General features: G+C 37.9%; 1 protein-coding gene across 1 annotated transcript in view; it reads right to left on the bottom strand.

Moving 5' to 3' along the window:
• SPATA7 (spermatogenesis associated 7) overlaps positions 1–27,063 on the bottom strand; it is a 40,299-nt gene extending 13,236 nt beyond the window's left edge. The window contains exons 1-6 of the mRNA XM_081330067.1: positions 26,836–27,063; positions 23,361–23,435; positions 20,895–20,990; positions 16,561–16,608; positions 14,095–14,228; positions 1,798–2,282 (exon numbers count right to left, since the gene is read on the bottom strand). Of these exons, the coding sequence (XP_081186193.1) occupies positions 1,798–2,282; positions 14,095–14,228; positions 16,561–16,608; positions 20,895–20,990; positions 23,361–23,435; positions 26,836–26,890 (893 nt within the window). The 5' untranslated portion in view covers positions 26,891–27,063. The remainder of the gene's footprint in view (positions 1–1,797; positions 2,283–14,094; positions 14,229–16,560; positions 16,609–20,894; positions 20,991–23,360; positions 23,436–26,835) is intronic.
• Positions 27,064–27,646: the final 583 nt, after the last annotated feature.

Below are 27,646 nucleotides of genomic sequence, written 5' to 3' on the forward strand. Positions count from 1 at the left end.
AGAATAACTATAACTGCTTCTGAAGTTAAGAGTATTATCAAGGGGACTGAGTCTTCCAATCATGCCACAATTATTTCCTTGCTTGGCATTAAATACAATGGAGTTGAAGGGACACTTAGTTTGCTAGAGAATCCAAGTTCTAAAGAAGACAGTGACTTGATAGCACTCAATAAACCTTTAGATTAGAATGAGAGAAATAAGTATTATTATATTTGGAGGAGATATAATTGAGGCAGAAGACATCTACTCTGTATTATTTATATCTTTGATAAGAGGCTTACTCCCTTGCAACTGTGCTCTTAATAGCCTTTATTAGTATAAATGGAAATGAAGTAAAATATATGGGAGATCTGTGTTTGGTATCTAAATTACATGTATTAATTAATATAATGTGTTAATATTTATGGCCCTATAGAACACACTAACACAAAATTTATTTATTTATTTAATTTATTTATTTAATAAAGATACTTTCCTGTAGGAGCTTCTAGTATCAAATTCAATACTTCACTGAACTTTGGCTGTACATACACCAATAAATCCGAACTGAAATTTACTACTTGCAATTAAAATTGTAAAACTAACTTTCAAGACAAGAATCAGGGAAGTCCTAACAATATTGGCCACGATTCTTCAGGAACATGATTTAAACTTCTTTTAAAGATAAATTCAAAAGTGACTTTGATCAGATTACATTGCTTGTGCCTCAGTTTACTATCCTATTTCTTTTATTATGAAATTCCAACATTTGCCAGAGCCAAGTAATTTCTGCTTACTACTCTCAAACTCATTACCTGTACTTCCATGTTGGAAAATAGATACTGTATTTTCCGGCGTATAAGACGACTGGGCGTATAAGACGACCCCCCAACTTTTGAGATGATTTTCATGGGTTAAAAAGTCGTCTTATATGCCGGAAAATACGGTAAATCTGATAGAACATTACTAAGCAATATAAAAAAGTTCATAAATATGCTTGGATACAGACTTGTTAGCTGGCATGGAACAACTATTTTCTCCTAGTTACTAATTCCTTTTTCCCTATGCCATCTCCCATGCTGTTCCAGAGTTTGGGGGGAATCCTCTGGATAAGTACTGGAGGCGATGCCATCCTTCACTTTGTTCTGCAGAAAATTCCCAATGGATATCTTGATTCCATTTGCAAATGAAGGAAGCTTTCCCATTTGTAATAGGCATTTTTGGAACTAGTCCAATCACCTCTGCCTTATTCTAATAAAAATAAAATTAAGCAGGATTAAATTACATAGCATAGATACGAATCCATATGACAATGGGACCTCTCTGCAAGTGAAAATACAGCAACAAGCTATGCAGAGTAACTAAAATACAGGTGACGGCAGACCATACTGCTTTTCTATGAGCAGAGGCGTGGGCTCCTAATCTATACAAACGGCTCGTTGGAAAGGTGACCATTCCACAATGGTGCACTTATGTCATTGAAAGTGTTTTTCAAAGAGAAGAATGAAATGAAGCAAATACAAGGTCTTTTTTAATTATCTGTTGCCTCATTTTAAAGGCTCTTGTTTACTCTAATAATTGGATGAACTGTTGCCTTCATATACTGCCATAGGACATTTTTTTAATCCATCTACCTCTAGCGATGTTTTACACGCACAAGCACACACAAGCATATACACACACACGTTAGTTGCTGCCCATCTACCAAGTTTAGTTGTCCATTGTTAAATGTGGACTTGAAGCAGCAATTCAACACACCATACAGTGGGTTCGTGCAAAGTCTACTGTATATATGACTTCCTTAAGAAAGTTCTTCACCTGCTTATTTCAGTTTGCGTTTCTGCTTCCATCTGTTGCCTTAGATTCTCCCTTACTTTCCTTCTGGCTGGGGTGTAGTATCTGTACTGTGAAAGAAAGGATTTCGCATCCGACTTTAAAGTCCTTGGAGTGAAGGGCTGCTGACCACTTGTAAAATGTTGGGAATGCTTGTCGAGGAGATCCCCACTGCATGCTTTGGAGTCAGGAGTTTGGGCTTTTGAAGAATGTTTGCTTGCTGAAGTGTCAGAAGAACTACAGGAAACTCTAGAATGTACCTTTTGTAGGCATGAAATGCTGGAGCCTGAGCTTTCAACTGAGAAGTTGGAGATTTTCAGACCAACTTTTTTGTTATTTGTTTCTTTACTTTGAAGGATTGCGCTTTGCCTCTCTGGAGTCGATAGGTAGCCTAACTCATACTGCTGTTCACATGGCGTCCTTAAGGGTTCCTTGTCTTCTGGTTCTGATGAATCCTGTGTCGGGGTAGGCTGGAGAGACATAAAAACCACAGGCCATTTGATTGGGCTCTTTTCATGAAAAGCAAACAAAGCATAAATACCAAATGAATACTATTCTCCAACTGTTTGCCTCGTAATGAAGTGCTTATAAAAATGCAGATATTGATTGGACTTAGGAACTCTCTGTTTAGACTAAGACATTTCCTCTGGCCCCACAAAGTGATAAAGACTTTCTACCCCAGGGGCTTTGGACCTGCCAGGTTGATTTTTCTCCTGCTTTGGGATATGGCTCCACTGCCACCAGCTATTTCATTTCATTTTTGCTGAAATAAAACATCAGTGAAAGAAAAAAAACCCCATCCAAGCATCCACCATATAGCAGTATAAACCAATGAACTTAATATGACAAGTTGGTTCCCCATAATTGTTTCCATTATTCAAATACATGCTTTTGCAAACAGCACTTGAACAAATAGTAGTAGTAGTAGTAGTAGTTGGAAGGGACCTTGGGGGTCATCTAGTCCAACCCCCTGCTCAGGAAGTTTCTCCTTACTTCTAGGTTGCTTCTCTCCTTGACTACTTTCCATCCGTTGCTTCTTGTCCTGCTTTCAGGTACTTTGGAGAATAGCTTGACTCCCTCTTCTTTGTGGCAGCCCCTGACATATTGGAACACTGATATCATGTCACCCCTCACCCTTCTCTTCGTTAAACTACACATACTGAATTCCAGCAACTGTTCCCTATATGTTTTAGCCTCCAGTCCCCCAATCATCTTTGTTGCTCTTCTCTGTACCCTTTCTAGAGTCTCGACATCTTTTTTACATCGTGGTGACCAAAACTGGATGCAGTATTCTAGGTGTGGCATTACCAAGGCATAGAAGGGTGTTTTGAATTTTGATTTCTCTTTAATATTTTCAATATTTTCTTTGTGTTTTTAAAAATATCTTTTGAATCCATTTTCCCCATCAGAAAGGGAAAAAAAAGTTTAAGATTATAAACTGGGTGTACACTGGGCATTATAAAGACAGCATTGTCTTGCTAAATAAATAACCCAGGCAGCATTTAAAGCAAGATGTAATGCTGCACAGAAATATAGCTATTAAGTTATTCTTTGAACTATATAGTGTTATGTGAAGCACTAAGACTGAGATGTCATGAGCAAAAGAAATTATAGCTTGAAGATGAAAGAAAAGAAAATGTAACTAAATCTAATATATGTCAATGGTATTCATTATATATTTCCATTATTTTCTATCCCTGAAAACCAGTTTTCTATGCATTCATTTTTAAGCTGCTGTATTGATATTCTGAAGCACAACCAAAAAGTCCATTCAATTGCCAGTTAATAAAACACTGTAAGAGACCACATAAAGATACAAGGAGCACTCTTTAGCAGTTCTTTCGTTTGACATCATTGATTTTTATGTATTCATTTACAACCCAGCATGCCACTGTGGAAAGGCATTAGAAAAGTTGGCTGCAGATAAAAGTAGTAAGTCAGCAGACTTGAAGTTTTTGACAGACTATGAAATGGAAAAAGTCATATAAATTCTCCAAAGCAATAAACTGAACAAGGCCCATTTTCTATTCCCAGGGATTCTTTCTAGTGCTTATAATGTATATCAGAGTATAAACCAGAAGAAAGATATTCATGGAACAATTAACCTTCAACAATACACAGGTATATATGTATATATTTCACATAAATTCCCAAAGCAGCGGAGGTGCTATTAAATAACCCTGATAGCACAAAACAAATGGCAAAGCTTTCTAATTTTGACTTTCTGCTGAAACACTGAAATAAAATCATGATGAATACTTCTGTATGCACAAATTTATTAATTAATCCAATTTACCGGTATATAGCCACCCATCTCACCAAAGGCAACTCTGGGTGATGCCACAAACAGATAAAATCACATAGGAAAACAATAATATAAAATATATAAAAATCACTTTAAAAGATAAATATTATAAAAACAGATAGATGGAGTATGTCTTACTGAAGAATCTTGTAACTCGTTTAATTTTGATGAATCAGAATATGCCAAGGACACATTTTTATTACAAGTTGTTTGCCTATAGATACCTATAAATTCATGACAGAAATCAAAATACAAACATCAGGATAATTCAATTAAATCTTAGTACATCAGTGCATTTTGTCTCTAAAGTTAATGTTTTTACATAATGCTAAACCTTGTCATAAGAAGGTTAATTTGGTCATTTCTTTTATCTTGGGTAGCCACAAAGAAAAAATGATAGCTTTTTTTCCATTTTAAATCAGTAGTTTACCATATTACCTCACTCAAATAAATGGAGGTTAATATTAAACATTTGGTGAATGTTTGGTGAAAAAGCCAGCATCAAACCACAAAAGTATTAATCCAGAAAACTGTATTTCTCTATGTATGATTAGGAAATGAGGTAATATTGAGGTAACTTAAGACCACACAATTTCCATAGGCTGGATGTTCAAAATACTCTCTATACAACAGTCTAAATAATTGTAGCAATTATTTTATAATATTTTATTCTTTATGATCCGTTTCATAGTCTCATTACCCAAAATATCATTAACAGCCCTATGAAGATGAAAGTAATCTCTTTCTGTCTTATCTATTTTAACAGCTAATTAAAAATAAAATGCTTTTGCTTTTCAAAGGTAATACAACACAATGAACATTTTTGAAAAATAATCCTGCATTCCACATTTAATTTTCTTATAAGACTCTGCAGCATTAATGTATATATAATTGTACGATTGTAAGTCAAATTATTAACATGATAACATACTGGAAGGAAAAAGGAATTAAAATTCAATGAAAATGATAATAAAAATGGAAAATTTAATAGAAATCAAATAACAGAATAACTGAAAATTAAATAAAAGTTTGTATCAAGGGAAAATATAAACGGCTATTATAATATAAACCCTAACCCTAACCGTGTCACTAACTTAATAACTGCAATGATTCACTTACTAACTGTGGCAAGAAAAGTCATAAATGGGGCAAAACTCACTTAGCAAATGTCTCACTTAGCAACCTTGTGGCCGTAAGTTGAGGACTACCTGTACCACCAAACTGAGAAATAGCCAAGAAAGTATTCAACAGTGCAAATTAAAAAAAGGAAAACAACAAAAAATGTCTCTTTCCTACCACACTATGATACTCACAAAGCTTTAAGTACCTTTTAATTAAGAACAAGTTTGATACCAGGAGAAAGGAAGATTCTACTTCTCCAAAGGAGTTGAGGAAAGACACACTTGCCCACATCTGTATCACTTAACAAAGAGTTTTTAAAAGTTCTAGTTGCCATCAGCCGTGAAATAATGGAAGGAATAGAAAGGTAAGGCCACACTAAAAAAATCACTTTTCACAGACCATTTCAAGCTCTGCTATCTGTCTCTCTAAATAGCCTGTTTGCTAGGAAACTTACACATCTGAAAGCTGTAACATAATCTGTTAAGCAAGCCCTACTATGCCCCCTCCAGCATAGAGGGCTGGATACATATCACTTTTTGCCTAGTTTCATAGGCAAGGGGTTTAAAAGAATCTGCCTACTTTTTCACAAGACATACAACGTACAGAATTTTTTTTAAGGTGGCAGAAATACAGGATATTTAAAGACATTCGAGTCCAGCTCTTGATTCAGTCACACCCTTCTCACTTGCTCAAGGCTGCAGCCTTCTGCCAAAACAGAGGATAATATAGAAACTAGGGCTTCAATGGAGGGAGAATGCAACCACCTTTCTCTTTCTCCCAACGGCTCATTTTATGCTCAGTTAATAGAACTTCAGAACAGACTCCAGATTTTAAAACAAAAAGCCTCCTCACTGACATCTCTTGTCCCTCAGCTGACTCTGACTGAGTACAACTGAGAAGAGAATGTAACTTCCCCACTTAATTTGTTTAATGCAGTTCCAAGAAGGGGAAATTACCCGTGGGCTGACATCTATAGAATTAAAGCAGTGTATTCCTGAAAGCCCCCTTCATGGATTACTGCCTTGTCGTGGCGAAGGGGCTTGCGTAATTCAATGAAGCTATGAGCTATGCCGTGCAGGGCCACCCAAGACGGACAGGTCATAGCAGAGAGTTCTGACAAAACGTGATCCACTGGAGAAGGAAATGGCAACCCACTCCAGTATCTTTGCCATGAAAACCCTATGGACAGTACCAAAAGGCAAAACGATATGACGCTGGAAGATGAGCCCCTCAGGTCGGAAGGCGTCCAATATGCTACTGGGGAAGAGCAGAGGGCTAGTACTAGTAGCGCCAGAAAGAATGAAGCGACTGGGCCAAAGCCGAAAGGACGCTCAGCTGTGGATATGTCTGGTGGTGAAAGGAAAGTCCGATGCTGTAAAGATTTTTTCTCCATAGGAACCTGGAATGTAAGATCCATGAATCAAGGCAAGCTGGACGTGGTCAAACAAGAGATGACAAGACTGAACATCGACATCTTAGGTATCAGCGAACTAAAATGGACAGGAATGGGTGAATTTAATTCAGATGACCATCAGGTATACTACTGCGGGCAAGAATCCCTCAGAAGAAATGGAGTAGCCTTCATAGTCAATAAAAGAGTAGGAAAAGCAATACTGGGATACAATCCTCAAAATGACAGAATGATCTCAGTTCGAATCCAAGGCAAACCATTCAATATCACAGTAGTCCAAGTCTATGCCCCAACCACCGGTGCTGACGAGGATGAAATTGACCGGTTCTATGAAGCCCTACAGCACCTTATAGAACTAACACCAAAAAATGATGTCCTTATCATCATGGGGGATTGGAATGCTAAAGTAGGAAGCCAAAAGATAACCGGAATAACAGGCACGTTTGGCCTTGGAGTACAAAATGAAGCAGGGCACAGGCTGATAGAATTTTGTCAATAGAATACGATGGTCATAGCAAACACTCTTTTCCAACAACCCAAGAGACGGCTCTACACATGGACATCACCAGACGGTCAACACAGAAATCAGATTGACTATATGCTCTGCAGCCAAAGATGGAGAAGCTCTATACAGTCAGTAAAAACAAGACCAGGAGCTGACTGTGGCTCAGACCATGAGCTTCTTGTTGCAAAATTTAGGCTTAAACTGAAGAAAGTAGGGAAAAGCACCAGGCCAGTCAGGTATGAATTAAATCATATCCCCGTTGAATATACAGTAGAGGTGACAAATAGATTTAAGGAATTAGATCTGATAGACAGGGTGCCTGAAGAACTATGGACAGAGGTTCGCAACATTGTACAAGAGGTAGCAACCAAAACCATCCCAAAGTAAAAGAAATGCAAGAAAGCAAAATGGCTGTCTGAGGAAGCTTTGCAAATAGCTGAGGAAAGGAGGGAAGCAAAAGGCAAGGGAGAAAAAGAAAGATACGCCCAATTGAATGCAGAATTCCAGAGAATAGCTAGAAGAGATAAGAATGCCTTCTTAAATGAACAGTGCAAAGAAATAGAAGAAAACAATAGAATAGGGAGGACCAGAGATCTTTTCAAGAAAATTGGAGAGATAAAGGGAACGTTCAATGCAAAAATGGGCATGATAAAGGACCAAAATGGCAGGGACCTAACAGAGGCAGAAGAGATTAAGAAGAGATGGCAAAATTACACAGAAGAACTATACAAGAATGAGCTTAACGTCCCTGATAATCACAATGAGGTGGTCACTGACCTCGAGCCAGACATCCTAGAATGTGAAGTGAAGTGGGCCTTAGAAAAGCTGAGCAACAACAAAGCTAGTGGAGGTGACAGTATTCCAGCTGAGCTATTCAAAATCTTAAAAGACGATGCAGTAAAAGTGCTACACTCAATTTGCCAGCAAATTTGGAAAACTCAACAGTGGCCACAGGATTGGAAAAGATCAGTTTACATTCCAATTCCAAAGAAAGGCAGTGCCAAAGAATGTTCAAACTATCGCACCATTGCACTCATTTCTCATGCTAGTAAAGTTATGCTTAAAATCCTACAAGCTAGACTCCAGCAGTATGTGGATCGAGAACTACCAGAAGTACAGGCAGGATTTCGAAGAGGCAGAGGAACTAGAGATCAAATAGCCAACATACGCTGGATCATGGAGAAAGCTAGAGAGTTCCAGAAAAACATCTACTTCTGCTTCATTGACTATGCTAAAGCCTTTGATTGTGTGGATCATAACAAACTGTGGCAAGTTCTTAAAGAGATGGGAGTACCAGAACATCTTATTTGTCTCTTGAGAAACCTATATGCGGGCCAAGAAGCAACAGTGAGAACTGGACACGGAACCACTGATTGGTTCCAAATTGGGAAAGGTATCCGGCAAGGCTGTATACTGTCACCTTGCCTATTTAACTTATATGCAGAGCACATCATGAGAAAGGCAGGGCTAGAGGAGTCAAAAGTTGGAATTAAGTTTGCTGGAAGAAATATCAACAACCTAAGATATGCAGATGATACCACTCTAATGGCAGAAAGTGAAGAGGAACTGAAGAGTCTCTTGTTGCGAGTGAAGAAGGAGAGTGCAAAAGTTGGGTTGAAACTAAACATTAAGAAAACCAAGATCATGGCATCCGGCCCTCTCAATTCCTGGCAAATAGATGGGGAAGAAATGGAGGTAGTGACAGATTTTATTTTCCTGGGCTCCAAGATCACTGCAGATGGGGACTGTAGTCAAGAAATTAAAAGACGCTTGCTCCTCGGGAGGAAAGCCATGGCAAATCTAGACAGCACACTAAAAAGCAGAGACATCACCCTGTCAACAAAAGTGCGTATAGTCAAGGCTATGGTCTTCCCAGTTGCAATGTATGGCAGTGAAAGTTGGACCATAAGAAAGGCTGAGCGCCAAAGAATTGAGGCCTTTGAACTCTGGTGCTGGAGAAGACTCCTGCGAGTCCCTTGGACTGCAAGGCGATCAAACCGGTCAGTCCTAGAGGAGATCAACCCTGACTGCTCTTTAGAAGGCCAGATCCTGAAGCTAAAACTCAGATACTTTGGCCACCTAATGAGGAGGAAGGACTCACTGGAGAAGAGCCTAATGCTGGGAAAGATTGAGGGCAATAGAAGAAGGGGACGACAGAGAATGAGGTGGCTGGATGGAGTCACTGAAGCAGTAGGCGTGAGCTTAAATGGACTCCAGAAGATGGTAGAGGACAGGAAGGCCTGGAGGAACATTGTCCATAGGGTCGCGATGGGTCGGACACGACTTCGCAACTAACAACAACATTCCTGAAAGCCAGGGGTAGGCAACCTTGGCTCTTTTATGACTCGTGGACTTCATCTCCCAGAATTCCTGAGCCAGCTGGCTCAGGAATTTTGGGAGTTGAAGTCCACGAGTCATAAAAGAGCCAAGGTTGCCTACCACTGCTCAAAGCAGTATATTCCTCAAAGGCAAGAGTTTCTTTCAACTCTGATATTGACTCTGATTTGGATTCTATTATCCAAGCAAGCTTATCAGGAAAAAAAAAGAATCATCATACCACCTATTTAGATTTTACTCCAGATTTTATTTCAATTTTAAAAGACTGACAACAACATAGCCGTCCCTGAGCAATCTACTATATACCCATTGCTACCCTCAGAATTCAATAAAGCTGTTAGTCGTGAAATTATAAGAAAGGGGTTATCAAACATTCAGAAGCCGCTAATAGATGATCCAGAAAAGAGTGAACTTTCAACTTCAAGTGCTGCATTACAAAGATAGAAGATACACCATACTAGTTCCTAAGAGAGCCAGAATCCTCCTCTTGCATCTCCTACATACACAAGGAGGATTGGTATTAGGCTACCCCAATTAATTGAAATATGGACAGTTAACTGAAATATGCAGAGATAATAAACTTCATATGTTTCATAGCTATATTCATCATCAGCTTGGCTGAAACCTGGCTTTCAACTGATTTGGCACTAAATGGATATCCAGCTTACTTCCTAAATGCTGTAGCTGGGAAAGGTAGAGGTAGACCTAAAAGTGGCTTAGGTATATTGATCACCTTTCCATGGCAAATAGCCAGATATGCACTCTGGCACCAGCCTGTATTTCACAGAGCTTAACATCCTGAATCAGAGAATCAGGAAGGGCCTGGATTTCAGTCCAATGTCATGTTTTCCCTTCAGCATTTCAGCCTGAAAGAAATATCCATTATGTCCCTGAGACTTGGGACAAGTCAAAACTACCCAACATATTCTTATGTCTTGCCAGTTTTGTATAGAACCTGAAAATGCTTTAATTTTCCCATTCCTGACCAGCAAAACAGGATTCACCCATCAACAATAATTTCTGACATCAACCATGAAATAACGTGCAACATTACCAGGTTTTGCAAGGCAGCATGCAAAGGTTTTTAAGAAGAGACTGGACAGCCATTTGCCTGAAATGGTATAGGGTTTCCTGCCTGAGCAGGGGGTTGGACTAGATGACCTACAATGTCCATTCCAATTTTTTATTATTATTATTATTATTATTATTATTATTATTATTATTATTATTATTATTATTATTATTATTATTATTATTATTATTATTATTATTATTATTATTATTATTATATCAGGCAAGGAATGATTAAGAGCAACTGAACCTGCCTGAGAAAGGATAGCCAGAAATGGCTCAGGCTCTGCATGAACTGCTAGTTACGTTTTAACTTTTTTTAATGCTTTGGTATGCACATATCGTATCAGATATTTTATTGTATTTTCAAGTTTGAAAGGGATTTGTAACAGAAGTTTATAATCTGCAAATCCCTTTGAATAACTTTATTGTTTTATCCACCATTTTTATTTTATGTTGCTATTTTAAAATTTATATAGACAGGTTTGCTAATTTTAATCTCTTTTCTCTGTGACTCATATGAAGCTTGAGCTATCTTCTTAGCACTTTTTGATTTAATATTATTTTTTAGCTTAAATTCTTTGTTTGTATGTTAATGACTACAATAAATTTATTTGAATTTATTTATTTCTCTATACATATCATAGCATCATACACCAAGTTTGACAATAGCAGGGTCCTTCAACTCTCCCTTAGAGTATGTCCAGATTAGGGATCCTCAATATTGTCATAGCAGAGTTAACTTGTGTCAGTTGCAGCTCTACAGCAATTGGGTTATTCACAAGAACATCACATACATTAAAAAGAAGAGTTGAGGCTGAGCCTAATAATCTCCATTACCAAGAAGTTTACCACTGAAGATAAGGAGCACAACATGTTAGCTTTTCCATCCGAAAGGATGAAGACATATACAACACATCGATACTATGGGTCAATTATCATATTATAGGAGATAACTGATTAGCTTTTGGAGACAATCAGAACCAGCACAATGTTTGACAGCTATGACTTGAAAGCCGTTTTCTATTTGGTTTGGTGGAATATTCCTTTTAAAATTTAAAAAAAAGTTTCACCAATAGAAACATATTGCAAATCCTGCATTAGCATGATAAAATCAGTAGTGAATACAAAGGTTCTTTATTCAACAATGACAAATGACAAAAGCTTTGATGAATGACATTAATGGTAACCAAACGAGTCTCAGATGTTTAACTTGACATTTCTCCCTTTTATTTCAAAATAAAACAAAGCAAAAACAACAGCATGCTGTATTACCCATCACCCCCAGTGATGAATAACTTTTCTAAATAGGGTGATTATCTGAGAATCTTATCATTCACTCTGTCAGCTACCAAGCAGTCATGCATGAATTGGCCAACTAATGATCAACTTTATATAGCAGCTTGATGCCAAATACATTATACATATTTTAAAATGAAAATGAATCCCACCATTTACAGTACTCTCCCCATTTCTGCTATGCAAATAATATTCTAGCTGTCTATCAGAGATCATTCTTCTAACTAGTGTTATTCTATGCAATGCTAGTCAACAACTATGGTTTATTTGAGCAATTTATTTCCTCCAGTCAATTTCTTTCTCTTTCTACATAACTGGGAAGAGGTACACATGAATATAAACAGCTACCTTTCATTTATAATCTAAATCTGTCTTTTCCAACCAAGTTATTCTTAGGACCATAATTTTAAGATTTAATAATACTGACTGAGAAATTTGGAAGATGGAATTTCAACACATTTTAGAGGAAACAGATGGGAGAAAGGTTGAAGTAAGTAATATTTACAAAAATTAAGACACAAACTGAAGAAAGCTAGACGTTTCTATATTTCAGATTACAATAAGTAGCAATCATGTGCAGGTAGTTCTCAAATTTTGACTGTTCAGTGACCATTCCAAGTTAAGGAGGTGCTGAATGAATGGTACTTATACCTGATCCCTGAAATTATGGCCACTGCAGCGCCTCCACAGTGATATGACCAAAATTCAGATGCTTGGCAGCCCATCTGCACTTACAACAGGAAGAAGGCTCAGACTGCCTCCACTTGCCCATCTCCCCTCCATTGCTCTCTTTTGGCCACCCTGCATAGTGACACTCATCAGCAGCAGTGGTGGTACTGGGGCTGAAATAGACCAGAGAAATGTCTATGGAGATTCTCAGTCATCCAAGTCATGGTTGTCCCAAAGGTGCTTTTTCGGGAGACAGCTGGACTTTCTTGTTTTTCTTTGAAGACGTTTCGCTTCTCATCCCAAGAAGCTTCTTCAGCTCTGACTGGATGGTGGGGAATATATCCTTCCATTCCCCACCATCCAGTCAGAGCTGAAGAAGCTTCTTGGATGAGAAGCGAAACATCTTCAAAGAAAAACCAAGGAAGTACAGTTGCCTTCTGAAAAAACACCAGGGAAGTTCAGCAGTTCTCAGTCAGGTGCCAGCACTCCCAGACCTCTACTTCAACCCCAGCATTGCTACTGCAGACTGCAGCCTCAGGCTCCATGCCACAGCTCAAAGCCTCTGCTGAACTCGTTTGCCCTGCCACCCTTGCTGCCTTGTGGTTCATTCACCCTGCTGCACTTGCTGCCCTTTAAAGCAGCCGCTGGCCTTGTCAGGACACCTTCCTGAGGCTGCTCATGATGCCCTCCAAATTGCACAGGCCATTCTCATGATACTGCAGTAAAGTTTCTCTGTCTTTCTAAAGCATTGTGAGAATGGCCCCTATGCAAGGCAGTTTGGCACGCCCTGTCAACAGGAGGAGGAAGGCGGTAAAGGTCAGATGACAGCGGTAAAGCTGGCAGGACCAGCAAGTGAAGGATGGCAAGGCACTTAACAGAAATTCTATTCCCAAATACTATTATAACTCAAGGATTACATGTATTTATAGCAAGCATATCTCTAAATGCAGGTAAATTGAAAAGAGGTATTGTAGGCTTATTTTGCAAGAATGTCACACATGATTTAAAGTTTGGTATGTAGGAGATTCGTTATTGATGCTAAACAAAAATGGAAGGACTAAATTTCAGCTTCCTCATTCTGAAGCAGATGAACGGTGAGGAGAAAATCGTATTGAACAAACTCCAGTTGCAGTCTGTAAATCCTTTTAATTATTATTTCCCCCTCTAGCAGATGAAGAAGATAGCAGAAGTAGAATTATATTAAGGTGAAATTAAGAAACGCCTTGTAAATAGGCACGAACCATGTACAAAAATTTATAGAAAATTTAGACTTTGTTTCCAATTTACAAGTTGTTATAGGGAAGTCCAGAACAAATCTAAAACAGGAAAAAGAGAGAAACAGCACTGGAGAATTTTGCCCAATGCTCTTCAGCACAAATTAAAATCAGAGAATAAAATTATAGGAATTTATAGTACTATATGGTTTTGCTTATCCTTAAAAGGAAGTATTTCTTGATGACTGTAATTTATTTAGTAGAATACTGTTATTCAACAAAATAAAATCGGGAAGGAATCCTCCAGTAATAGTAGTGAATAAGGAATAAAGAGAATAAATATACCTACTTTCGTATAGGTGGCAGACAGCAGTCTTCTACTCTCCCTGGAACTAGATCGGGATACCTGTTGAGATGAAATCATCTCTTGCTCACATTTTTCTACCTCTTTCTTCAGTTTCTCTCTTCGTTGCTGATCTGAAACTTAAGAGGATAATATTAGCCAGGGTCAAAATACCAGGATTAAAGGGCTTTTTAAAAAAATGGATTACTATGTTTGTGCAAAGTTAAAAATGATTTTCAACTAATGCCATTTTTGGTAGCAATAAGTATGAGATAATGAGAAACTTGACAATGCCATGGAATCTGATATATTATCTTATTCTTAAATAAAAGGGTCTATAATCATGAAAAAAAATCTACATATAGTTTTATTCTATTTAATGATCCAAAGAAAGAGCATCACTTCAAATTTGAATTAAAATTAATAAATCAGGGATTAATCACAATGAGAATGCCCTACTGATTTTCTATAACAATAATCAAATGTGTTATAATAAAAATAAGGTAAGATAAGATGATAAGGTAAGGTAAGATCAGATCAGATCAGACCAAATAAGAAAAGATAAAGATTATTCTCTTTGTATGATCTGGCATCAGTATGTGGTACATATTTGGGAGAAGGCAGAATGTGTTCTGGTTCATTTTCTGTTTTTGTTAATTTACAGTTATTTGCAGCATATTTTTCCAACATTTCTCCAACCTATCCAGACTGTTTTGAATTTTCTTTCTATTTCCTGGGCAATAATCCACTCAGTGTTATAACATCTACAAATTTAATAAACATGATCTGCTCTACAATTTTCCCAGTTAGCAATGTTAGACTGATCAATCTGTCATTTCCTGGATCTTTCAATAACATATCTTAAAATATTTTTTAACGCCCTTTATAAACCATGGGGGAAAAAAATCACATAGTAAAATAAACAAACAAACAAAAAAAGAAAAATACATATTAGAATAGATGTACATACAACAAAAGCTAAGTTCTTAGATAACAAATGATCAGGCAAAATAATATTAATCTTTCCATAACATCAAGTCTCATTGTTCTTTTATTGAAGAAAAGTACTTTTTCCCCTCCAGTCATCTGGCATTTTAACTAGGATCTCAGTAACAAAGGTTCAGTCAGACTATAATGAATTTCTTCTGTACACTAGGATGCAATTTGTCTGCTTGGGAAGATTTAATCTAAAGACGTATTTCCTGGACATGTTTCTTCAATCTCAAGCTTCAATTTTGCCTCTTCATCCTAGCCTTCCTATCTTCATAATATACTGGTGGAATACACAATTTTCTTTTTTGTTAAGACTGAATCAAAATAACAGCTCAGTTTCCATGCCTTTTGTTTGTTACCTTAAAACATTTTCCCCTTTTTTATTAATCAGCTAGCATAATTCTTTTTCCTTTATTTTGAACACATATAAAGAAGCGCTTGTTATTCTAAGTCCCCCTTGATAACTTTAGCTCACACTGAGCTTTGGTTTACCTGATACCAGCTCTATATTCCATACCTGTCTATACTCTTATCTGTGACTTAGTGCTCTTTCTTATATGAAAATTTTTTGTTTTCATATCTTCATTAAGACATAGGCAGTGCCAGGAAAAAATGTTTTAAATAGCTAAAAAAAGGATTAAAATGCATTCCTATGCGACTAAAGTGTCCCACCCTGTTAGATTTCCAAGAGAAACAATTTATGTTGCTGATTCATAATCAAACAAATTCTTGCCTAAATGTAGAAATACTTGTTTTCACCTATATTTTCTGCATTTATGCCCTAAATAATTCTCACTGGTCTTGTTGTCATACCATTTTATAAGACTTTTTTTTTATTACGTGGAATCAGAGACCTGAAAAGATTGAAAATAAAATTCCCAAATCTTCTAGTTCAATCCCCTTCCCAATGGAGGAATTGTGAACTGCAGCAATCTCCACAACAGTCTTTTAGTGGTGGGCATTCGTTGATTGATGATGATTAAGCAAAAACGATATTTAACAATATCTATAGCTGCCTTGAGGTGGCATCCAGGTTAAGATCAAAACAAATAACACAATTTAAAAAGCAAAATAGACAAAAGCATAATACTGTTGAACAGTACTGTGTGGGGCAGCTCTTGCTATTTGAAATTATAAAATAAAACAATCAATACCCTAGCATAGCACAGCATATTCTTACTAGACAGAGTTTGAACTGTGCTGAATTGAAATATCACAGTTCAGTGTATCTTGTGTCATGGCTAATTGCATTCATCCATTGATAAGACAACATTCACCAGAAATAATAGACTGCAGCACATTTCAAATCAACTTAAAAATTTGAAGATGGGAGGGAGAGAAAATGTCACTGTCCAAGTGTCACTAATGGTATATATAGTAATGAATAGTAATTCTAATTTACAAATAATAATAAATAATGGTATGAAATACAATTTTCATTATGTTCTTTTATAAATTATTAACAAACCAAATACTTACATTTTATGCTATTTAATCGGCTTTTTGGTAATGAACAGTCTATAGCAGCTGAAAACAAACAACACAATTAATTAAAGTAAGTGAATAAAAAAGTTACTTTGCAATAGACCTTATTGGCTATCAATATGTATCTACAAAATGAAACTTTTTGTAAGTGAAGCTTAACAGCTTGTTCATGTTTTTAATATATTTTTATTGTATTAATTGCCTACCTATGTAGCTATCTACTTTCCTACTATATATGTATGCTGCTCATTCCTGAGGTTCCAGATAGCTAAACTGTTTTTTTAAAAAACAACAACTCCAAACCCATATAAATAATCCACAAAATACAAATCCTATGTGCATATTATAGAACTCTTTTTCCTGTGCCAACTAGAAGACAAAAATTGTTACAAGTTTCCTGAACCACAGAATGGATGAAATAAACCAAAGTTCCACTGGGAAAGAGAATAGGGACGGCAATGGGAAAACCCACTTCCAAGGCCCTGTTAGATGTCAGTCCCACAAGGACCAATAAATAGCTGACCTCAATATAAAATATGATCGGACAAGTAAATGAATTCCAGAGGAAGAGTTATTTCAAATAATGAACCATGTATGACCTTAATTTTGGGGCTATTTCTAGGACTATGCCATCTTTAGTGCTTGATGGAATCACACTGCCCAGAAAGATCCCAAAGTGCAATTTATGGTGGTCCTAAATTGACAAATCTTCCTTGAGGAGAGGTAGTAGTCTGGCTAAGAGGGTCTTTTCATAGCTCTGGATTGGGCATCAGTTGTGCCCAATCCTAGACAGGGAGGCTTGGGTCACATTCATTCTAGTCACTTCCATTCTGAACTACTGTCATGTACTCTATATGCAGCTGCCCTTGAAGAATTATTTGGAAGCTTCAGCTGGTGCAAAAGACAGGTCATATTAAACCTCTGCTGTGTGATCTGCATTGGTTGCCAGTTTGCTTTCAGGGCCAATGCCAAGTGCTGGTTTTAACCTTTAAAGGCCTTCATGGAATGGGACTGGATTATGTGGGGGACTGCCTGTCTTTTAATTATATCAGCCCAACCCATTTGATTTGGCACAATGCAGATACCATCTGCCAAGGACCTACACTGGGCAGATCCCAGGTAGTGGGTCTCTTCACTGCTGTGGCATCTGTCTTATAGAACTCTCCCCCCACCCCCCCACCCCGACATAAGGTTAGCTTCATCCTTTTAATGTTCTGGAAATTCCTCAAGACCTGGTTATGCCATCAAGTCTGGGAATCAGAGTAAACTCCTGTGAGATAGGTGAGATGAATGGCTTTATAAATTTGATCAATCAATCAATCAATCAATAATATCATGCAGACATAATACTGATAAAAGAGAATATTTGTAACACAGGGTTGACCTATGGAGCCCTTGCTAAGTGTTGATGTTACCTAGTTGGGTAATGAAACATCCGCACCAAGGACCCCACAGACATAATGCTGCACTATAGTCAGCCATGAAAATAGGAAGGAAAACAGCGGAACATCTAGAAATTGGAACCTGCTGAAATTATCGATTAAACCACTCTGGGTTTCATCTGAATTAATCTTAGGAACTCAGTCTTAGAAGTTATTTAATAGGCTTTTTTATAATTATGTCCAAAGACCGTATCTGCCAAGCTTTCAGTACTTACTGCTAAAGACCTCTAGGCAACAAGATTTCCTGATCACCTGGCCTAATTTCAAATTAAAACAGTCAGGCCTCCAATGTTAGAGAGGATAAGACCAACTGCCATTTGGTTACATTCCTGCCGAAACATCAGCATCCAGGCAAGCAAAGAGACAGAATATACAAGTCCTATCTTATTTACTTAACTTATTCCTTTCCTTAACTGCCTCAAGCAGCAGCCATCAGAAGAAGAGATGAGGTGGAGGCCTTTTCCATAAGTCTAGTTTAGCCTAACTCCTATCTGTCTTTTCCCAGAACCATCACCTGCAGTTCCATTATAGCATCATTAGATATCAAGAGTTGGAAATCCCCTGATTTAATGCAGACTTCAGCATAATTTAGCTCTCTGAATGCTTTAATTCTACTTGTGAACTGTAACAATGGTATAAGAATAAATAATGAACTGAAGTGGCAGCTTAGAGAAAAACAGCTATGCCACTGTGGTTTCTAACTCTGCTTTTATCATCTGTATCCCCCAACTGACTTCCTGTAAGTCAATAGTGCCCTGAATGTATTTTCCTTTTAACTCCACTCATCTTATTTATTTTGCGTACTAATATCTTCAACTAAATAAACTTGAATGCTGACAGAAATGGCTTATTTAAATGTAGTAATTGTTATAGCTTCCTGGCAAATCTCAGCTTGGAATTATCAAGTATCAGAAGAATTAAATGAGTAAGTGCATAGGTAAAGTACTAGGTTTATAATGATATTCCATATCTCTGTAGAACATCAGAGAAAAGTATTCTGATCACATATTTTCCCTTTTTTCCTCAATATGGCACATTTTCTTTCCATCTTACATATCTAATTCAATGTGGAGTATTACCCTGTAAAGCTAAATTACCTCAAAGTATCTCAGATATTTCATCCATTAGAAAAATAAATGTCCTGCTGCACAGAAAAAATGGGATCCTAATTTAGTGCATCTATTTACATATTTGTAATTTAAGTTGCTTTTCCAGCCAGTAAAACAACCTCATTAGCAATTACCTGTCTTAAAAAGCTACTATAAGAAGAATAGTGGGTCACGGGTGTTCATAAAATAGAAAACATTTTGTTTTGAACCCAAAACACACCATTATATTGCAAAAATTCTACCATACCATGTTGGGCTCTTTGTAACCTCTCATTCTCTCTTCAGCAGTTGCCAGCCTGTTATAACTGCCTGGTCCAGCCTCACCTGCTTCCCAGTGTCTCCCTTCTCTTCTCTCAGTAAGCCATCGCTGATGCCATAAGAGGGACATACCTCACTAACCTCCCCCCAACCCCAATATTTCCTGTGAGAAAAGTTATTCTCAGAGAAAAGTAAAAAAATAAAAAAATGACATCAGATCTGGTATTATCCAAACAAAGAAAAGATGAAAACTCTTATGCCATGCCTAAAAGAGAAATGCTTCTAATCCTTCACATACAATAGGCAAGGGAAACAGACTGCTATAACGAGTACTGGCTGCTATAAAGAGTACTTAGCTTCTTAGGTTTTCTATAATAAAATGTACTTGTCAGAGGTTCTTTGACTCTTCTGTGTCATTTTGTTCTTAGCACAGCCCCAAACACCCATTTCAGTGGGTCCGTAGACCATACAAAACAATTTTATGAAACAATTTATATATCCTTAGTGGTTCAGTACTTGATGAACCCCTCTTGTGACAGACACCAATATATTCAGTTAACTAATAGAAGGTTAGGACATATATCTACTGACCAGGGGAAAGAGCCTCAATGAACTCAAGGGAATTTACCTTCGAATAGACTTCTACAGGAATATTACTTTTGTTTTATTCTGTAATGTCTTTAAAAGATGTGAAAAAGATCTCTCTGCTAAATATTAATTAGGATACATTATCACTTTGGAAAATAAATATCTGCTCAATGACCTAAGAAGTGACATATTATGAAATAATTATTTTATATAATTATTATCTGAAACCTTCAAACTTTCATTAGTATTGGCTGGTATGCTTCCTATCCATGGCTTTTATGGCTGTTGCGTTTTTGGTAAGAAAATAGTATGTACTCAAGATTCATAAATATTTCTGATTAAATTAAAAATGGAATCATTAGAGTGTTGATAAATAAAGATATTGGCATTTTTCAAACTTCTGATATCCATTAATCCAAATGCTTATTTTTTTAAAAAAAAATACATAGAAGGAAAACTGCCTTTGGAAGTACTCCACAAAAGAAATGGAAATTATGATCATAAAACACAATAATAAACTGTATGCCACCAAGCTGTCAACAATTTAGGAGAAAACACAAGGCTATATAGTTTTGGACAACAAAATGACCTGTCTCACTTTAGTTAAAAAAAAATCACATTGCAGGGGCACACATGATCTGCATCTCAAACCAAATAGAGTATGTTTTATTTTCCTATTTTCTGATAACAAAATATTTATAATACTTTATTTTTTTACCTTTATAAATTTTGAAGTAATATACACTGTTTTCCCCTTCCCACTCATTTTATCTTAACAATACTCTTGTGTGGCTCATGCCCATCTGGGACCTTTAGGACCAGGTGGACATTTGAATCTGATCTCCTGGGTCCTAGTCAGACATTCTTACTACCATACCATATGAGTTTTATAACAAATGTTTGAAAATAATTCAAGTATGAGTGTTTTTACCTTTGGCTGAAAGTATCTTATTGTAGTGAACAGCCATATGATCCCTGATGAGGTACTGATTACTGAGTCTGCGGGAGGAGGAGTCAATGCAGAAAGCTACCAAAATAAAACACATTTGAGCATTAGGATAAAATGCCTATAATCTGGATCCACAATTGCAGATACAAGGAAAAACTTAAAATGTGAATAAAGGTGGTAGTAAAATGAAATAAATAGCATAGTAGACCTGGATGTTGTTGCACACTGTTTTTCTTGGAATGAATAAACTGTATGAAAAAGGGAGAATGATTGTGATCTTGTCCAATGCCCAATTATGAGAAAGCAGTGATGATCTAGCGACAGAACCTAATTATTTCAATGATTAAAAATATGGTCAAAACTTTTCTGCCACAAATTGAAATTGTCCAAGGCAATGGTAGTTAAAACATCTGCAGTACTTAAAACAGAGAACTAGATGAAGGTGCACTAAAAGAAACTAGGTAAAGGTAAAGGTAAAGGTTCCCCCGCACATGCGTGCTAGTCGTTTCCGACTCTAGGGGCCGGTGCTCATCTCCGTTTCAAAGCCGAAGAGCCAGCGCTTGTCCGAGGACGTCTCCGTGGTCATGTGGCCAGCATGACTAGACGCCAAAGGCGCACGGAACGCTGTTACCTTCCCACCGTAGTGGTCCCTATTTTTCTACTTGCATTTTTACGTGCTTTCGAACTGCTAGGTTGGCAGAAGCTGGGACGAGTAACAGGCGCTCACTCTGTTACGCGGCACTCGGGATTCGACCCGCCAAACTGCCGACCTTCCGATCGACAAGCTCAGCGTCCTAACCCACTGAGCCACCGCGTCCCTTGCAAAAGAAACTAGACATACTTAAACTAAACCAACCTACTCTAAATACCTTCATTTAATCTAAAATGTTATTAAGTAAAAAGTAGAACCATAAAAAAACAAGGTTTTTAGATTGAACCAGAGAAGAAACCTCACCCAGGTTCAGAAGGTGGCAGTTTGTAATATGAGATCCTTCTTCTCCTCACATATAAGAGAATAAGTAGATTAATGCAATCCTTGGCAGAGAATCTTTCCCAAGATTTATATAACATTCCCTGAGGTGTTTGTTTTATATAAAAGGTGCTTATTTTATTACAGGAATATTTATTTTGTAAGTCTTATTTAAAATGGCCTAAGAAATGATCAGGAATACTTGATGCCATAGCATTGCTTGCAGGTGTAGTTTTCAAGCTGAAAGATCCCAGAAAATCCTCTGTGAAAGCACTACATTTTAAAAAGTTTAAGTTACAACTCCTATTTTTTTAACTTAACATTATAAAAAAAATAAAATAAATAGCATTAGGCTCTAAACATAATGCTCTTTCCTTAGCCACATCTATTTCTTGCTATGAATTAATTTAGATTACAGGTGTCAAACTTGATCACGTCACATGATGTATCATGCTTTTTTGCCTTTGCGGAGCCGGGGTGGGCGTGGCCAGCATGTGATGCATGCAGCCCGCAGGCTGCCAGTTTAACACCCCTGATTTAGATTAAACAGGATGCCATTTCTTCCAGATCCCTTAATGCTTTAGATATGAGTGGGCTTCAGCTGCATTTGCTGGGATCATAGATTTCAAGAGGTCAGTGGACTGCTATCAGCAGGCTCATTCAATGGTCTTGCTTTTTTGATCCTTTTTGGCTTTCTCTAGTTTCTTAATACCAACAGAGTTCATAGCTTGTGCTAAGATAGCAGTTCCAACAACTAATCATATATTAAATAAATAAGCAAACTAAAATCAACCCTCACATGACTGAGATTCTTCTGTTACTGAGCCATGAACAAGATGAGCGCTAATCACAGAGCCATTTCAGCAATGCTTCTGCCAAGAAAAGTCTATGTCTTAACAGTCAGTGGAGCAGCACGTATCCATGCATGTGAAACTAGCATGAGATCCTCAACACAGTCACTCCAAGAATAGACCCATTATGAAGTCAATGTGATCACTCTGAGGTAAAGAGGCTTAAGGACTTCAGCTTGAAGGTTCTGACAATTTCATGCCAATGAAGACAGAAAACACTGATGGGACAAGTGGTAAGAGAATTTATTTAAATTTACACAGAATAAATAAATATGACAATTTTAATTCACCGTGTTTTGAAAAAAGAAGCTAATTGAAGAACTATGATAATACTTTGTGTACATTTTTTGAATTATTTAAGTTACATGGTTTTCAAAAATAGTTATGCTTCAACAGTTTTCTCTAGATTGATAGTTGTATTACTTATTGCTAAAAACAAGATCAAGATGGCTAAATATCTTCCTTTACTAACATTATTAGGTTTAGATTTAATTTCTTGGTTAAACTAACTGATTATACTGCTAAATTTTGTCAAACCAATGCTTAAATAAAAGGCCTGTAGCAGTCAACACCAAGTGTGGTTTCCAAATACGGTAAATTATTTATCACATCACATAAATTACTTACCATTACTTTTTGTACTTAAATGTCCTTTGAATGGGCTTGCTAGTCCATACCTAGGAATGGTCAGATATTCAATTACTGAAAGAAAAAATAAAAAACCCTAAGTTTAGATTGTTGTAATTGCGTTAAAAATCTGGGGCTGTAGGATTTTTATTTTATTTTAGAAAACCTACTTTAATATGAGAAGGAAGGACTCACTGGAGAAGGAAGGACTCACTGGAGAAGAGCCTAATGCTGGGAAAGATCGAGGGCAATAGAAGAATGGGACGACAGAGAATGAGGTGGCTGGATGGAGTCACTGAAGCAGTAGGCGTGAGCTTAAATGGACTCCAGAAGATGGTAGAGGACAGGAAGGCCTGGAGGAATGTTGTCCATAGGGTCGCGATGGGTCGGACACGACTTCGCAGCTAACAACAACAACACTTTAATATTTTGCTATCAAGAAAGTAGATTCATTAATGGAGAATGCTATGCTTTCATAGGCTTAGGTTTTCATGCAGATGCTACCAAAGTTAAGATTGCGATGAAAGCAAATGGCATATTTTTTTCTTTTTTATATAGACTGCCTACTACATTTATTATAATTTTAGCAACTTTTATTATGATGGAAAACAACATAGAAGCAACCAATGCAGTCTTTGCAAACACTTCTTCAGCAAGAAATATTTAAAGTTTAACATCAAAATTCAGGGAAACTGTAATAGCTCAGCAATTAAAGAAATATTAATTTGAGAGTGATTCTGGCCTAAGACAAGAGTGTTTGTTAGTTTGTCAGTGTTATAGTTAAACAAGCACTGTGTGGTAGCTATACTGACTCAAAAGAGCAGACCAAAGGCTGCATAAAAATGAATCTATTCAGCTTTTGAAAATTTTACTAGGAAGGACAAAATGGGACTTCTGCAATAAAAGAATAGCACTATATCTTCTCTTCTAACTTGTCATATAGTCCTGGCTGAACTGCTTGGGAAAATGTCCCTTTGTCTGAATGTTATGAAAGAACATCTTGGGATGTATGCACAGTTGGGAAGTTCCCATTTTTCAGTAATTCCATTTGAGTTGTACTGTACTTTAGATGTTACTCATTAACTTACTTTGTTAATAGTGACACAAAAAGCTACGAAGACTATAAGTAGTCCTTACCAATTGCCTTGTTTAATGACCAAAGTGTAAAAAATAGTATAAAAAAACAAACCCAAAGCTTTGCGACTAAACTTCTTGTTTATTATCATTGCAATGTCCTGCAGCCATTTGATGGCATCTGGCATACATTTATGACTGTTGCAAAGTTTTGTGGTCATGCTATTGACGGGCTTCGCAACTGGCTTTCCAGAAGCAGAATTAATAGAGAAGATAAAAGTAATGTGATGACTCACTTAACAACAGAAAGGAAATTGATGTAAGTCCATCTCTGTCACATGATTTTCTGTGCTTAGCAATTTGTGGTTGCTAAACAAGGACTACCTCTACAGTAATTTTTTTCTCTGGTCATAAAGTTCCACTGCTATAAATTTGCACCTGGATAACATCATTAATAAAAACTTTTCTCAGAAAGAATAACTTTCTCATTAATATTTTCGAAGTAGAATTTCCTCAATTGTGTTATACATGCTTAGTAAGAAAGACAGGCCATTACGTGAGATCTTCCACCTTTTATTTATTTAAAACATTTATATGGTCGTCCATCTTTCAGACAATTTTGGGCAACTCTCAATAAAATGGAATGTATATAGATCCTATTTTGCATGAGAAAGCTAAAATAGTACAGAAAATTCTTTCCATTCTACAAAAACTTTTAATACGGTATCTCTTTAGGAAATTACAACATCCATTAGGAAGTAGTCATTTATCTTTCAGGATATGTTTTTACAGATATTCTGGTATCAAGAAATTATTTCTACCTAAAGATGAAGAAGACTACAAATGCATGGATAGCTCTGTATGTTCTTGGTTCAACAGACTTCAGACACAATGGTCAATTTTTTATGAGTTCCATCAATGAACTTTTCCCATTTCATGGACAAATATCAGGTGCTGACCATTAAAATGTATCTACTGAATTGAAATGTTACTGCAAACAATCCCATTTACAACAACTGCATAATTATGCAAATGATGTAAATGAAATACATTTAGACTTAACACCACACTCACATTTAATGGACATCACTCTTGAATGATCTTACCTCAAAAAATCACATTTGTTGTGTTTGAACAAGCAAGTTTCCAGGACAAAATAATTAAGGTATTGCAAAATACTAACACCACAGACAAAATACTATACATCATTTATTTCCTATATACAGGTAGTCCTTGACTGACAACAGTTCATTTCATGACCATTCAGTTACAACAGCACTGAAAAAAATGACTTACAGCCATTTTTCACACTTATGACCGTTACAGCATCCCCATAGTGATGAAATCAAAATTCAGACACTTGGCAACTGACTCCTATTTATGACAGTTGCAATGTCCCAGGATCATATGATCAATCACCTTTTGCAACCTTCTGACAAGCAAAGTCAATGGGGAAGCCAGATTCACTTAACAATTGTGTGTGATTAATTTAAAAAGTGCAGTCAAGGTTGTAAAATGGGGCGAAGCTCACTTAACAGATGTCTCACTTAGCAACACAGATTTTGAGCTCAATTGTGGTCATAAGCCAAGGACTACCTGTATCTCACCCTTCTTCAGCAATGCAAAAAGATGGAGGGGCTGATGTCCAGTGACAATAGTGCATATGGGTGCATTCAATCTTTGAAACCCCTGCTTGCTGGTGACAAGTTCTTGCCCTTAATAGTGCATTAGCAAGTCAGAAAAAGTATCTGATTTAGGATAGGAATTTCTCCCCCCCCATGCTTTAGCAATTGCTGCTGCTGCCGCTGCCGTGGAGATAGAATTCAGGGGTCTTCAAACTTGGCCCTTTTATGACTTGTGGACTTCAACTCCCAGAATTCCTCAGCCAGGCATGCTGGCTGAGGAATTCTGGGAGTTGAAGTCCACAAGTTATAAAAGGGCCAAGTTTGAAGACCCCTGACGGGAAATCCTCACGCTCCTCGTCCCTTCCCTGCGTTATCTGGAGCAGGCCAGCACCGTTGAGGAAGCTTCCCCCCATACACACCGCTTTCCCCCCCACGCCTCCCACGAGCCCAGAACGGCGCCTTCTGGAACGGCTGCGGAGCCAGAGAAGCAGTGCACGCTGGGTCACAGAACCCCAGCCTGCGCGAGGAGAAAGGCGCGTAACCTTCGGCTGCGCGAGGGGACCCGTTCCCACGGGATGCTGGAATCCGGATCTTAGCCGCCAGCCACCCCACAGACCAAGTGCTTCGGATGAGCGGGGCAGCCCCTCCCTCCCGACTGCAGAAAAGAAGGCGCCCGGCTGCAGTGCCAATCGGGACCTTCGAGTGAATCCTCGGGCGCCTCCTTCCCCGGCGCTGCCGGAGCAGATGCCCAAACCTGCTCGGTCTCTGTGCGCTACCTGGGCTGTTCCGCCTCCTCCTGCGCTCGCCACTCTCGTCCATCCTGACTCCCATGGCCCCGGTTTAGGATTTGCTCCTCGCCCGTAGGGCCGGCTCCGGAGCCCAGGCGCCTGCCGGCTGTTTTCGTTTCCCTCCTCCCTCTCTCTCTGCGCAGGCAAAGCAAGGCAGGAGGAGGGCCTAGTCGGCGGCGAGGTTGCTATAGCCACCCTGGCTCCCTTCGCCGCCGGGACGTCTTAGGCCAGGGGTAGGCAACCTCGGCTCTTTTATGACTCATGGACTTCAACTCCCAGAATTCCTGAGGCAGCGTAGCTGCCTCAGGAATTCTGGGAGTTGGAGTCCATGAGTCATAAAAGAGCCGAGGTTGCCTACCCTTGTCTTAGGCTCAGGAAGGGGCGGGGAAGATGGGTGGAAAAGCCGTCCCATTCCGGGCGTATGGTCTCTGGGAGAAGCCTTCAATCTTTCTCGCCCGGCCTGGCCTGACGACATCGCCCAATAGAGAGCAGCCGAATTTCCCGCCCTTAAATGTTATCAACAGGGACAAATAAATCCGATTAGCAGTTTATGGAGGACGCCGGGTTGGAAGAAGCTGTCGAAAAGGAGGAAGGTTAAAGAAGGGGAGTGAGAAGAAGGATCTGCCTCGATTTATCGTGCCGTTCTATGCATGCCTACTCGGGAATAAAGCCTTATACGGCCTCCGATGGGACGTTTCTAAAATATATGATCTTTAATTTTGAGCATCGTGTGTAGAAGCCCACTGAGTGCACGCAAGCTTAATCCCGCATAAGTGCACTCGGCGAAACAGTCAATGGT

This window comes from Vipera berus, assembly GCF_964194415.1.
Source record: "Vipera berus genome assembly, chromosome: 1".
NCBI lineage: Eukaryota > Metazoa > Chordata > Lepidosauria > Squamata > Viperidae > Vipera > Vipera berus.